Source organism: Hemicordylus capensis, chromosome 1, assembly GCF_027244095.1.
Source record: "Hemicordylus capensis ecotype Gifberg chromosome 1, rHemCap1.1.pri, whole genome shotgun sequence".
Taxonomy (NCBI): Eukaryota; Metazoa; Chordata; class Lepidosauria; order Squamata; family Cordylidae; genus Hemicordylus; species Hemicordylus capensis.
Genome location: NC_069657.1, coordinates 52,216,267 through 52,231,003, shown reverse-complemented (window position 1 = coordinate 52,231,003; position 14,737 = coordinate 52,216,267). Strand labels below are relative to the sequence as shown.

The 14,737-nt window shown below is 43.4% G+C and overlaps 1 protein-coding gene across 1 annotated transcript in view; it reads left to right on the top strand.

Annotated features, from left to right (window-relative positions):
• TTC6 (tetratricopeptide repeat domain 6) overlaps positions 1 to 14,737 on the top strand; it is a 196,944-nt gene that overhangs the window by 103,495 nt on the left and 78,712 nt on the right. Inside the window, exons 16-20 of the mRNA XM_053269433.1 lie at positions 434 to 563; positions 1,418 to 1,593; positions 4,148 to 4,284; positions 12,405 to 12,574; positions 14,139 to 14,259. Coding sequence (XP_053125408.1) covers positions 434 to 563; positions 1,418 to 1,593; positions 4,148 to 4,284; positions 12,405 to 12,574; positions 14,139 to 14,259 — 734 coding nt within the window. The remainder of the gene's footprint in view (positions 1 to 433; positions 564 to 1,417; positions 1,594 to 4,147; positions 4,285 to 12,404; positions 12,575 to 14,138; positions 14,260 to 14,737) is intronic.

Here is a 14,737-nt window from a genome sequence, read left to right as displayed (position 1 = left end):
AATGCCACGCATACGTTTGATGGCATTCACAGATTATGCTTACACTAGTTCAGTGTGTTAGACAGGCCACTAATCTTAACTAGTATGACTTGTATTTCAGTGTACATACTGAAACTGGATATTAAATATGGGTCTCAGGCAACCTACAATTAACATGTCTACAAATCTGTTCATCCTCACTGTTTACTCATTTAATCTATAGCCAACAAATTGCAAAATGTTTTTGCTTATGCAAGAGCCCCTGTCTCTACAAATGTTTGTATACTTATTTAACTGTGAGTATACAGACACATCAACACATAACTTCATAACAGCAATTTGTATGGGGAATTTTAGTGCCCCCCTGAACAATGCTGAAGATGTGATTTCTGGTACACTGAAATGGATAATCTTCATGTCAACTAATATTCTATTTGTTTCATTACCTACATAGGCAATAAGTTTAGAACCAATGCTGGTTAATGCTTATTGGCACAGACATTTGCTTTTGCTTTACCAAAACAAAATTCTTCCAGCACTAGAAGATCTGAATTTTATAATTAAATGCAACAAAAACAATGCAGGCAAGTTTGAAACTGTTATTTAAAATTTATCTCTTAGAAAGTTACGGTTATATATCTTCTCAAAATGCCCTGATATGTAAAACAACCTTTGACTGTCGATGTCCACACTTCTTGTAGCAGGCACCATCTTAGAAGAGGTAACTCTCATGTGTGGGAGAGAAGGGAGAATTCCACTCATACACACACAATTTTACAAGTTCTATTGAATGGATTGGGATACCTTTTTGGCAGTCAAAGGCTTCTTAACTGATTAATCAACTAGACATAACAGTTGTGTTAGATCTTATATTTTCCTACAGTTTCTTCTCTCATAGCACTTAGGGTTTTTCACAATATATTATTTTGTAATGTTTTATTTTTCACAACGCTTCAGTTAAATATGGTTATTTGAGATATACTGATATGCCCAATGACTTGTGGATTTCATGGCTGAGGAGGAATTGCCACTATGTTTCATATATACCATATCACCATATTGGCTCCCAAAATATAACTATTACTGTATGATAGGAGTGGGCAGCCTTTGGTCTGGGTGCTACAAAAGATACTGGCAATGGGAGTGTTGGGTATGCTTGGATAGAAGCAGGAGGTCTCTTCAGGTGCTGAACAGGAGCCAAACCTGTACTCCTGCTTGCTCACTGACTCAGTAGACTAGAGTCAAAGCCATATTAAGCTACAGGGCGGTTGCGTTTGTGCTATAGTATGCGCTAAAAGTGGCATCTCTTAGTAAGGACTTGTGGCACATTTGCCCTAAGGGTTGGCCACCAGTGCCACAGAAAGAAGGTTTTGAATATCGGGGCAAATTCAAAAAAGGCGTGTTTCTAAATGTTTCTTTTTCTATTTTGATTGTGTAGATGCGTATCTGTCAAGAGCTGATATTTACAAAAGACAAGGAGATAATTCATTAGCAATTATAAATTACACCCTTGCTATGAGATGCAGACCTACAGATGATGAAATATATTACCGGAGAGGAGAAGTCCATGAAGAAAATGGTGATATGCTCATGGCTATAGACGACTATGCCAAAGTAAGCATTACTTTCAGGATTTTCACAGCATATTTTAGTCTGAATCAAAACAACTGCACAACTACATCATTGCTCTTAAAGAACCTTGAACTTGTGTTTTTTAAATAGCAGTTACATGCCACCGCTGAAACTGAGGACAGTTTCAAGTGTAATTTGCAGTATGGCACAGTAATCTGCTTTTCAAAGGAAAAAAGTCATGGCTGACATCCAGCATAATGAAACATCAGCGCTCCATGAGAAATGCTGGTGCTGTTAGGCTGCAGAGTAATGCAACTCCACTGTTTCCACGGAGGGGAGTGGCAATTTTCACTGGTCTCTCTTTCCTCAGAAGCATTCCCTGTGACCCATAAGTCGGTCCCTGAAGGTCATGTTACTCTCACGAACTGACTTCTTGGTTGCAGGGAGTGCTTCTGGGAGGAGGGGTATTATAGTATAGCAAACCCTTCATTCCATATGGCAAACCAAATCTGAAACTAAGGAGACTTTCTAAAGTAGGTCTATCAACGGCTACTAGTCGGAGGGCTATAGGCCACCTCCAGCCTCAGAGGCAACCTGCCTCTGAGTGCCAGTTGAGGAGGAGTAACAGCAGGAGAGCGGGCATGCCCTCAACTCCTGCCTGTAGGCTTCCAGCGGTATCTGGTGGGCGACTGTGTGAAACAGAATGCTGGACTAGATGGGCCTTGGGCCTGATCCAGCAAGGCTGTTCTTCATAAGAACATTCTTAGTTTGTCTGTTGTTCAAAGGGTGGGGGGAGTAGATAGATTAAGCATGCTTAAACCATTGAGCACATCTAAGCACATCTAAATTTTTGAGCACATCTCTTTGCATCCCAGCCATTATCTATAACCTACCCACTCAACATAAGGATGTCAGTTTCAGGCACTTTGGTAGTACTTGAAACACCAAGTAAATGAGGACTGACATGAAGTTGGATTCTCAAAGTGTTCTTTGAGTGTCTGTTGGGATGGCTTAGATTTGGCTCAGTTGATGAGATTAAGGAACCAGGTATACAGGTGAAACTGGGAAAATTAGAATATCGTGCAAAAGTCCATTAATTTCAGTAATGCAAATTAAAAGGTGAAACTGATATATGAGACAGACGCATTACATGCAAAGCGAGATAAGTCAAGCCTTAATTTGTTATAATTGTGATGACCATAGCGTACAGCTCATGAAAACCCCAAATCCACAATCTCAGAAAATTAGAATATTACATGGAACCAAGAAGACAAGTATTGAAGAATAGAACAATATCGGACCTCTGAAAAGTATAAGCATGCATATGTATTCAGTACTTGGTTTGGGCCCCTTTTGCAGCAATTACTGCCTCAATGCGGCGTGGCATGGATGCTATCAGCCTGTGGCACTGATGAGGTGTTATGGAAGACCAGGATGCTTCATTAGCGGCCTTCAGCAATTCTGCATTGTTTGGTCTCATGTCTCTCATCCTTCTCTTGGCAATGCCCCATAGATTCTCTATGTGGTCAGGTCAGGCGAGTTTGCTGGCCAATCAAGCACAGTATACTGTATACTTTTCAGAGGTCCGATATTGTTCTTTTCTTCAATCCTTGTCTTATTGGTTCCATGTAATATTCTAATTTTCTGAGATTGTGGATTTGGGGTTTTCATGAGCTGTACGCCATGATCATCACAATTATAACAAATTAAGGCTTGACTTATCTTGCTTTGCATGTAATGCGTCTGTCTCATATATCAGTTTCACCTTTTAATTTGCATTACTGAAATTAATGGACTTTTGCACGATATTCTAATTTTCTGAGTTTCACCTGTATATTGGTAGCCAGCTTATAGTTTTCCTTGGTCTTTTCTGTTTTTGATAAAAGAAAAAAAGTGGCAAAAAGCATAAAGGATATATGTAACATGGTGCAACTGTTTGATAAGTGAAAGTGCATGCAAGTTCAGGACCCACAGTATATTTTTTGTAGTAGGCTGGAAGAATAAATTAAATTCTCAGACTTATATATAGCCGCTGACATCCCTATTAATGCTGTGTGCATGCAGCCACAAGAAACATCCGTGCAGCGGATGCACTACTGCTTCAGCAACACAGGTGGACTGTGTATGTGGGTGGACTACGTTAACAAATGTCCCTATCCTCCAGAAGCATGTGCAACTTGGAAATATGTCACTTGAAGGCTGCACAACCCTCAGGGACATATTTTTGGGTTGTACTGAGCACTTCTGGGAGGAGAGATAGATGGAAATCACCACCTGCCCCATCCACAGATGCCTATGCTACTGAAGCAGGAGCATATCCATTGCATACACAGTATGTGTTTCTTTTGCCTGCATGTGCACATTGTTAGTCAGGATATCAGCCAGAAAAGAGATTTAAGAACATCCATATATTCAGATAATATATTTAGATAGAGCACTATTCAAAAACTTAGAAGATACAGTACCTATTTATTTTAATAGGCAATCATTTATAATATTTTAAAATACAAAATAATATTGCTCAAGGATTTTATGAATACAAAAGTGAGTGTAGCAGTTATGCAAATGTTACATATATTTCATATTTTCAATGTAGTGCTTTTACTACAACCCCAGAAGAACAGATGCACTTATGAAACATGGAAAATACTATTTTGAAAAATCGAATTGGGTTGTCGCGATTAATGACTTTACAGCTGTGATTAAAGAGGATCCAAATCATGCTGAGGCAAGGTAAACACAATTTATATGATCAGAAACAATGGTCATTGATTTCTAGAATATATATTTAATAACTAAGATTGTTGAAACTACTTTTAACAATATAGTTTGGACTGTATGGAAGAAGGGTGAGAATGCAAGTCCTTTCCTGTGCATGTGTTTGAGTCCATACTCTCTGCTATGAAAAGGAGGGTAAGTATGTGTCTGTTCAATCCTCTACATGTGGTCAAAACAATGAAGTGAATTTAAAAAAACCAAACCTATCCTCTATGATGTATGAATGTCGGAGAGTTCCTGCATGTCCTATAAGTGTAGGAGATAATTTGTGTATATGAGACAGAAAGGCCACATTCGCACATAACGTGAAACCAGAGGTTGCTAAACTCATGATTTTTTGAAATGTGAATCACATTGCAGACATTTGTCCATCCACAGCCCGGCAACCTCTGTTTTCAGGGTGGGGGAGCCCCTCCCTCTTCTTGGTCCACTAACTGAAACTTGCATCCCGCAAGTTTTATAGCGCTCATGTTGCCAGACTGTGGGCAAGGCATCAGAACATCTGCAGGGCAGCAGCAATTGGCCATGATCTTCAAGGGGGTGGGGTGGGCTGCCTGCCCTGCACAGGGAAAGGGCATTTAAATCCCTTTAAATGCCATGCAAACTTCATGTGACAGCAATTGCACCACCACCCTTGTAAGAGCTTGGCAACAAAATAGTCTTGAACAAGCACAAGTTCTGGCGGTGAGGGGGGAATGCTTAGGGCCACTATTTTTCTGTTACTCAGGAAAGGGAAGGGAACATGATGATTTCCTTGGAGGGGATATGTCTGTCTGTTTGTCTGTCTATCTATCAATCATATTTTTATACTGCCTAATATGTACATCTCTAGGCAGTGTACAAAACTGTCACAGATTAAAATCCACAAAACACAATTAAAACAAAAGCATAAAACAATTATTAAAACAAATTATTAAAATTAATTCTAATTAAAATCCTGTGAGAACAGGTGTCTTGAGGGTCTTCCTGAAAACAAACAGAGAGGGAGATGCTCTTATTTCAGCGGGGAGCATATTCCAAAGTCCCGGGGCAGCTACAGAGACAGCCTGGTCCCAGATTGCACCAGACAAGCCTCTCTCTGTATATGAGAGAGGGCAAATGAGCCTGGGGTATGATCCACTGTGACCAATGATGCTCTTGTGATGGCTCACCCGGGCAAAGCAGTCTGTGGAGGCCAAACACACTCCAAGCCCCCAGGTTGGCTTGCCACCAGGAGATTAGCCTTCCCATGATAGGGCCAGTGTACTGGGGAGGACCTTAGGCTCACCAATCTGGTCTTCTGTCAGACTGTACACTCATGATAAAAATGGGGCCCCACTTGTTACGTATCCCCGTTTTCTCTGGCTAATGATAGAACTTTTGCATAGTGACCCCTTCCTCTCCAGACAGGCCTTTGACACACCCAAATGAGATTTTGACGCTCTATGTATTTGGATGTTGCTGCCCCATTTGAGACCAAAATAACACCCCTGCGTCGGACATCAGACACAGTGGGTGTATCTGGGGTCACGCTCGTGGCCCCGGGTTGGTGGTGGCCCCAGGTTGGTGGTGGCCCGCATTCTTTGAACCCGTTTGCCCAGTGGTGGCTCCACCACTGGCATGCCCCCCCCCCCGTGACTTTCCCAGTTGACAGGCATGGAAGCTTGGGATGGGACGTGGCAGCATTCCTATTGCCAGGTGTGGAGGACCCTGCTATCCCACCAGACTAACAAGTGTGGGGAACAGCCCTCTGGCTCTCCTGTCTCTTTCACCGCTGCCACCAAGTGGGTTTTTGGTAAGGCTGAGTCCACTGCAACAGCCCTTCCAGGAATTAAAAAAACTCAAACCAAACCTTAGTAGAGTTTGGTTTGGCCTATAGGTGGTTTTTTGGTTTGGCCTATGGTTTGGCCTATAGGTGTGGGGTAGAGACAATCAACAAGCTCTACTATATTAACAAGAAAGTTTTTACTAAAAACAAAAGTTCCAATTAAAACATTACTTTACAGAAAATCACAAAATAATACAGAGCAAGTCAGGGTAACTAACAAGCTGTAGGCTTTTTAACACTGCTCAGTTCTATCAAGGTTTTCCTTCAAAGTCACTCTTTTCTTTCTCTGGCTGTCTGGGCAGACTTCTTTGTTCAGGGGATAGCACAGGTCTGGGGCTCAATCCAGCCTGGCTAATTTCCCACTTTCAGTGATTTCAGCTCTTGGTCCTGGCTTATTGGCTGGGCAAGTCCAGTAGTCTCCAGCAACCATCAGTTCCCTGCTCTCCCAGGTTTCTTTCTCCAGTTTTAATTCCAGCCTTCCAGCAGAATTTTGCTAGCTCTTTTTTCTGCAGCCTGACTTGACTGTATTCCAGCAACTTCACTCTAGCAGCTCTTCAACTGAACTCAGGTCCAAAACTCAACTGCAGCTCCTCAATTCCACTGAACGGAATCCCTCACACTTCCCCAATATAGACACTTCTTCCGTCCCATCAGTTATTTAGTTCAGTCAATCAGAACTCAACAAATTTTCCTCCCTCACTTAAAATTATTTCCCCCTCCAAAATCCAAATGACAGATTTGCCAAAACCAAAAGATCTGGATTGAGATCCGTTGTAACCATAAGGAATGGGTTCTGCGCCTGCGCAGGGACCTTGCGGGCTGATTGATTAGCTCCTCCTGACGCCCCGCCCGCCTGGACATGCAGTGTCATTGATAGTGGCGGTTGGGGCGTCTCTCGCTCAGTTTCTTTTTGACCACCTTAGTGATCGCACCTCATAGCTGTAGCTCCTCGGATTGAAATACTTTGTTTTGCACTAAGGATTTGACTTGGATTTTGATTTATGCTGTCTGGACTGCTTTGGTGAAAGATAGTTTGTCTTTGTGGCTGCACTTGGAACGGACATTGGATTGCTTTCGTTTGACGGACTACCAGGTTGACGAAATATATTTTATCGCAGTGGAGGTTAAAACAACCTTTAAAAGATGTGTAAAATGCCGAGCTAATCTCCCGTCTATGGATCACCTTGAGGCTTCTTTGATGTGCCTCAGAGAGGAGCACAATACTTCAGCATATAAGATTTGTTGCTCTTTCTCAAAGCAAACGTGGCAAAATAGGGCATTATACCTTCGAGTGGCTTTATATGATGAGGCACTCCAACTGCCTACACCACGACCATGTGAGTCGCCGGAATCCTGATCAATGTCGGAGCCTTCGGCATCAAATGCCAAGTTTACATAGAGCTCCCCGGTATCGAGCGCCCACGGAACTGCCCAGCAGCAGTCTAAAACCGCGTTGGCTAGTGGCGCAAAACGCCCGGAAGAAGTCTTTAAAAGACCCAAGGATGTGTCAAAAAAGAAACACAAAGAATGCGAAGCAAAAGGAACTGACAAGAGTTTGGAGTGGACCCCTTCACCTGCTGCGGCACAGGCTTTTGATGGTGACTCAGACGAGTCTACCTTGACCGCACCAGAGCAGCGCAGTTTCTCTCATTGCGCAGTTTTGACATCAAACTCGACACCGACATTGATGGCAGCCACAACCTCGACATCGAGAGCTTGCTCAACATCGGGCATGGCGTTGCCTGTGACCTCAACGTCAATGGCACAGATTCCATCGACATCGAACACGGCATTGACTACGACATCGACGTCGACGGTGCAGATTCTGTCGACATCATTTTCAGGATTGACTGCTGCAGAACAGTCCATACTTTATAAAGAACCTTCGACATCGACATCTGTGCCGCTTTTGTCTGCAGCGACAGGACGGGTCTTGCATCTGCTGTCCCCAGCAAGGACTCCCGTTCAATCCCCTTCAACATCAAGAACGCCAGATTTGGAAATGAGGGATAACGCGGGTTATGTGGAGTTACATGACTTCTTGGACTCTGCGTCGAGCACTCCTTCCGGATCCATTTTCCGAGGGTTCCTTAGCACCGGGCTCAATGTGGACCAGGATGAAGAAGAGCTTGTTCGATTGCCCAAGACCCCTTCCTATTCCCTTGCCCGTCAACCTTCGGAACCACCTTCCTCACCGAGAGGCTATGATATGGGAGAGGATTCTGATGTGAGTTCTGGATCTGATGACGATGACGTGAGTCGGAGGTCAGATCCGCCGTTGGACGTACAGCAATTGAACGCCTTTAAACATTTGGTTGGAACAGAATCCCGCACGATGGTGACAGCTGTAAGCATGCGCAGGCATGCCTGGCTCCGTTCCACCTCACTCCAACAAGATATGAGGGACAGGGTGGAATCTCTAGTGTATGATGGAAAGGGACTTTTCCATGAGGAATACGGATACTTCAATGGAGACCTTAAAAAAGTCTAAATTTATGGCACGTACCTTCATGTCATCCATGGATACAGCTGGTACTGCGTTGAAGGGCTGCCCTTACTATCGTCAGCGGAGCAATAAGTACCAGGACAAGAAAGACTTCAAAAAAGCACTACCGACCCTATCAACGATCAAAGGGGTATAATCAGAGAACAAAGGGAAATGCAACACGACAAGCTAAGGACACTCCTAAACAAAGCTTTTGAGGGGAATGCTCACCCACTGCACGTACTAGTACATCCAACCACTGAAATTGTTGGCCTGTTAACATCCTTGAAAGCCCACTTATCCAGGATCACTACCACTGGTCCTGTAGTTGCCAGAAATACTATCAAACTGGCAAGCCATGCCCAAGCATGGCACAACATAACATCAGACCGGTGGGTCTTACAAATAGTACAAACAGGATATGAGTTGGAGTTCAAGACGAAGCCTCCATTTTCGGGACTGAAGTTCACACCTGCCACGAAAATATTACAAGAGGAGGTCAAGGGGCTACTAGAGAAGCAAGCAATTGCTCCAGTGCAGTGGGAAGACAGACTTACCGGTTATTATTCCTGATATTTTCAGATTCCAAAGAAAGACGGCGGAATCCGGGCAGTTATGGACTTACGGGTTCTAAATTGTTATATACTGACCAGAAAGTTCAGAATGATGACTCTACAGTTTATTCTGCCATTCTTGGTTCAGGGAACGTGGGTGGCAACATTGGACCTGAAGGATGCCTACTTCCATGTAGGCATTCAGGAGAACCACCGCAAATATCTCAAGTTCACAGTGGGGGATCAAATAAACTAATATATGGTTCTCCCGTTCGGTCTGTCAACGGCGGCAAGAGTCTTCACCAAGGTGATGGCGGTAGTGGTGGCTTACCTGAGAACACAGAGAATGATGGTTTATCCATACTTAGACGACTGGCTCCTGGTCAGTCACAGCAAGGAGCTCTCGATCCAACAGTTTCAGCGGGTCATCCACCTGTTGGTGGACCTGGGTATCAACATCAACTGGAAGCAATCAAATCTTGCCCCTGTACAACGAATAAGTTTCATTGGGGCTGTGTTAGACTTCGAGAAGCGTGCATATTTGCCACCAGAATGCGTTCACCAAATAAGGTCACTTATCCAGCAGTTTGTGGACTCTACGCATCAACCAGCAGTGCGGATACAGAAGCTGATAGGCCTGATGGCCTCCTGTACCATCACTGTGCATTATACGAGACTAAACATGCGGACCCTGCAACAGTAGTACCTCCGCAACTTCCGCCCCAGTGTGGACAGTCAAAAGATGTGGTTGACCATACCGCAGTCAGTTATGAACAGTTTAAAATGGTGGATGGAGGAATGCAATCTGGCACAGGGTGTCCAGTTCGCGCCGTTAACCACCACCTGCTGGGTGACAACAGATGCGTCATTGACAGGGTGGGGGCACATTGCATGGACCACCGCAACCAGGGCGCATGGACGCAGCCTCAGACACGACAACACATCAACTACTTAGAATTGATGGCGGTGTTCCTGGCCCTGAGGTCATTCGAACCGTGATTCAGGGGGACAAATGTTCAGGTGCAATTGGACAATACAACAACAATTGCTTATATCAACCACCAGGGAGGAACAGTCTCTCAATCTCTGTGTCTCCTCGCCCAGAGAATATGGAATTGGTGCGTACAACATTCTGTCTATCCGGTGGCACTTCACATAAAAGGGGTGGACAATTGCTTAGCGGACAGCCTCAGCAGAGTCACCAATTGCGGCTAGAGGCATGAGTGGGAGATGAACCCCAAGTACCTCTAGAAGGTGTTAGAGCGCTGGGGGGTCCCCTCAATAGACTTGTTTGCGAGCTATGTCAACAAAAAATGTGCCAGTTACTGCTCACGTGCAGGCATAGGAGAGGGGTCCCTGGGGGATGCGTTCCAGCACACGTGGAGTGTGGGACTGCTTTATCTCTTTCCTCCATTGCCTCTGATAGGGCGAGCGTTGGCTCAGATAATTCAAGACAGAGCGAACTGCATTCTGCTGACCCCATGGTGGCCACGCCAACCATGGTTCACGCCTCTATTGCAGTGGTCATGGGGCACTTACCACAGCTTCCCAAAGACTCCAGACCTGTTACAAAGGGATCGGGGTCAGGTCTTACATCCCGAAGTACATGCCCTGAAAATGACAGCATGGAGAATCAGGTTCTGAAAGATATCTCTCTGAATAGTAGGAGAGAGACCACACGCCAAAATTACGCTTGCAAGTGGAAGCGTTATAGGACTTATATGGTGGAGAAAGGGATCAAGCCCTTATGTGCCACTCCAAAGGAGGTTCTGCTATACATTTCTACATTGAAGATGGCGGGGCTGGCCAATGTGTCCATCAAACTGCATTTAGCAGGGATTTCGGCACGGCATAAGGGCTGGGCTGGGAAGACGGTGTTTTCTCATCCAGAATTTAAGCGTTTCATGAAAGGCATCAACAATTTGTACCCACCTGTTTGACACCTGATAGAGCAGTGGAGCCTGTCTTTGGTATTGTTGGCAATTACAGAACGGCCATTTGAGCCTCTAGCTACTATACCCCTTTGGCTTCTCACGCTCAAAATGGCTTTCCTGGTCGCGATCACATCAGCAAAGTGTGTGAGTGAGCTGACTGCGCTTCGCATGGATAAACCTTATACACAGTTCTATCCTCACAAGGTGGTGATGAGGCTAGATCCTCGTTTTTGTACCAAGGTGGTAACTGAATTTCATTTAAATCAGGAGATAATCCTACCTGCTTTCTTCCAGATTTGGAGAGAGCACTACATTCATTAGATGTGCGAAGGGACCTGCTGCATTACCTCGACAGGACCCAAAGCTTCAGGAAGAGCAAAAAACTATTTGTCTCATACAAGGGAAAATGTAAAGGGCGCGCTATCTCACGCCAAAGCCTAGCCCACTGGATAGTGGAGCTTATTTTTCAAGCATATAGATATCAGGGGGTTGTGCCGCCCAGGGCAGTACGGGCACACTCTACAAGAGCTTATGCAGCATCAGCAGCCCATCTGTCAGGCATCAGAATGTTGGATATATGCTTGGCTGCCACTTGGTCCTCTCAACAGCCATTCATCAAACATTACGCCATTGATTTGAGGATGGCAAGGGAGGCAAATTTCGGGAGATCTGTACTAAAAAAGGGTTTTAGCTTAAGCTTCGGGTCGACTGCACCCACCTCCATGAGGAATAGCTTGCTAATCACCCATTCCTTATGGTTACAACGGATCTCAATCCAGATAAACAGGTTGCTTACCTGTAACTTATGATCTGGATGAGATCCGTTGTATCCATAAGTCCCTCCTGAACCATCCCTGCTGCAGTGCTATTGGAAGAGGGATGCATGCCATTTTGCGGATCATCTTAATGCGGTCTGCAAGAAACTGAGGGAGAGACGCCCCAAACGCCACTATCAACGGCACTGCACGTGCAGGCAGGCGGGGCATCAGGAGGAGCTAATCAATCAGCTGGCAAGGTCCCTGCACAGGCGCAGAACCCATTCCTTTTGGCTACAATGGATCTCATCCAGATCATAAGTTACAGGTAAGCAACCTGTTTTGAAACACAACTGAACTTTTGACCCTATACAAAGACAAGCTATAATACAAGACATTTTTTCATGGGAGAAGGGGTTTGTAAGGACAAAATCAATGCAGGTTTACAACTCATGCATGCATTCAAACTGCATAATTAGTGCAGAAATTTGTAAATATTGTGTAACATGGAAAATAAATATGAATTTGTTTTCTTTGTAGAACTTTTCGAGGAAGAGTATACATTAAACAAGAAAAGTATAAAAATGCAGCTGAAGATTTTGCTGCTGCAATTCACTTGAACCCTTGCAATTGGATAGCATACTACCACAGAGGTTGTATTTTGAGAATTATGAAACCAAAACAAGCTCTACAGGACTTCAGTATTTCTGGTATTATCCAGTGATTTTCATATGGTGCCTATGATGGTTGTAATTTTTTTTTTAAAGTTCACACTGTGATTTGCAATATATGTATGTATACACGCAGGAACACATGCTATGGATTTCCCCTTCCAAAAGTGAAAAATCCTGTCCTAACTGAGCATTTCAGTAAATTTGATCTATATGTATTTAGAACTGGAAGCTGGCTTTGGTTGCTATAGCCTAGCCTTCCAATTACTAACCATTATTATGTAATACTGTTAAATTGGGCTGAACTTGAATATTTTAGCCCCAGCACTTTTGGGTGAAACTCCTTCCCTGCCCTGCTAGGGGCTTTTAGGTGAGAGAGAGAAGGTCGGATACTTTCATGGGGCTACCTCCAAAAGTAATCTAAAGTTTTGGGATGGGGGAGTTGCTTTCCCCCTCTCTTTTAAAACTGAAAAATGTTTCTTATTGGTCTAGATAGAACCAATAAGAAATAGCTAACAAAAAGCAGTAATGGCAGCCAAAATTCTTTCTCTTCCATTTTCAAATCAGTCCACAAGCTTTCTTGAAAAACAAGTGTTTACTGCTCACTGAAAGGGCAACAAAGAAAGAAAGAAAGAAAGAAAGAAAGAAAGAAAATACAGATCTCTTTGGGAGGTTCCTATTCCAGCAGTTGTTAGCAACTTGTGGTGCAGTGTCACTATTCACAGGACAGGAGTTCTGTGCCTGTGCAGAGCATCATTTGGAAACTTTTAGAGCTTGTTCCATCATTACCTCATCTTAGTATTCCTTGGTTATGTGTGGACCATGATATGTTTCCATTTTTATGTCCCCCGTTTTCATTATCGGAGCTGCCTTTTGTTCATTCAGTTTTGTGTCTATTAATTAATCCACTGCTCCTCACTCATTATTAGAACTTTTTCCTTCCTTTAAAATGTTGAATTGGTTATTATTTTGTTTTTAAACTGCCTTGGGATTGTTTTAATGAAAGGCGGTATATAAATGTAACAATAAATAAATAAAATTATTTATTGATTATTTATTTACTACATTTTTATACCACCTTTCTGCCTTGACAAAGGCACCCAAAGCAGTTTACAAAAATAAAAGAAGCAAATTACAGAATGTTAATAAAACATCTTCTTAGGCCGTTGGTCTTTTCAGGAGCTGAGGACAAGAGCTCCCTGGCCTAGGTGCAGCCTTTCTATTATCCATCTATTCACAAGGAACCCTTAAATAATTTCCTTGGGAAGGGGTGGAGAGAGTTGTTACATGATCATGTGAACCTTCAACTGTTTCATAAGCTCACATGGGTGTTTCAGGGTAATTGCTTTCTCCCCACCCCCTGCAGTTTCACCCTCCCCTTGTATCAACACCTTTTGGTGAATATATGGGTGGAATGATGCATATTCAATGGTATTTTTTTGTTAAACCAAATGCAAGAGGAAGATATTATTAGTGCTGAAGTAGTGAGGAACAAATGTACAGACATACCTTGAGACAGATATAAGTACTTCAAAAGGTAAACTTACCCAAGCCAGGGAATATACAAACAGCTAAATATCTGGTTATTTTCCTCCTTTCCCAGTTCTTCTCAATCACAGCTATGACAATATCAATGCTTACCTTCATCGAGGGATATTGTATGCAGAACTGAAACAGTGGATACTGGCAATCTGTGATTTCGAAACTGCACTAGTTCTAGACAGGTACACCCTTTTTATTTGCTTTCTTACATCATGTATTACTTGCCTTTAAGTTCAAGAGCCCTTAAATTTTTTGTTAAATAAAATCAATTAAGAAAACAATCAGTTAAAATAATAAAATACAGTGGCTGAATCCTGACCAATAAAGCACCAGTGCAATGGGATAAGCACCAGCATTTCTGAAAAGTTCTGCTAATTCAGCTCCACTGGCGGTTCAGCAGTGGAGGAGAATTTTGATGATCTCTCCTTCTCCAGAAATGCTCCGTGCCACCTGAAAATATGTCCCTGAAGGCCACACAACCCTCAGGGATGTATTTTCAGGTGAGACAGAAGGCTTCTGGGGGAATGGAAGGTTGTTGAAATTCCCCCCAGACACACACAAGCGCTAATGCAGCACTAGTGCTTTCCCCATTTCACTCTTTCCAGTGCTTTGTTAGTCAAGATGTTGGTCATTATCTGTTGCAGACTTGTAACAACAACA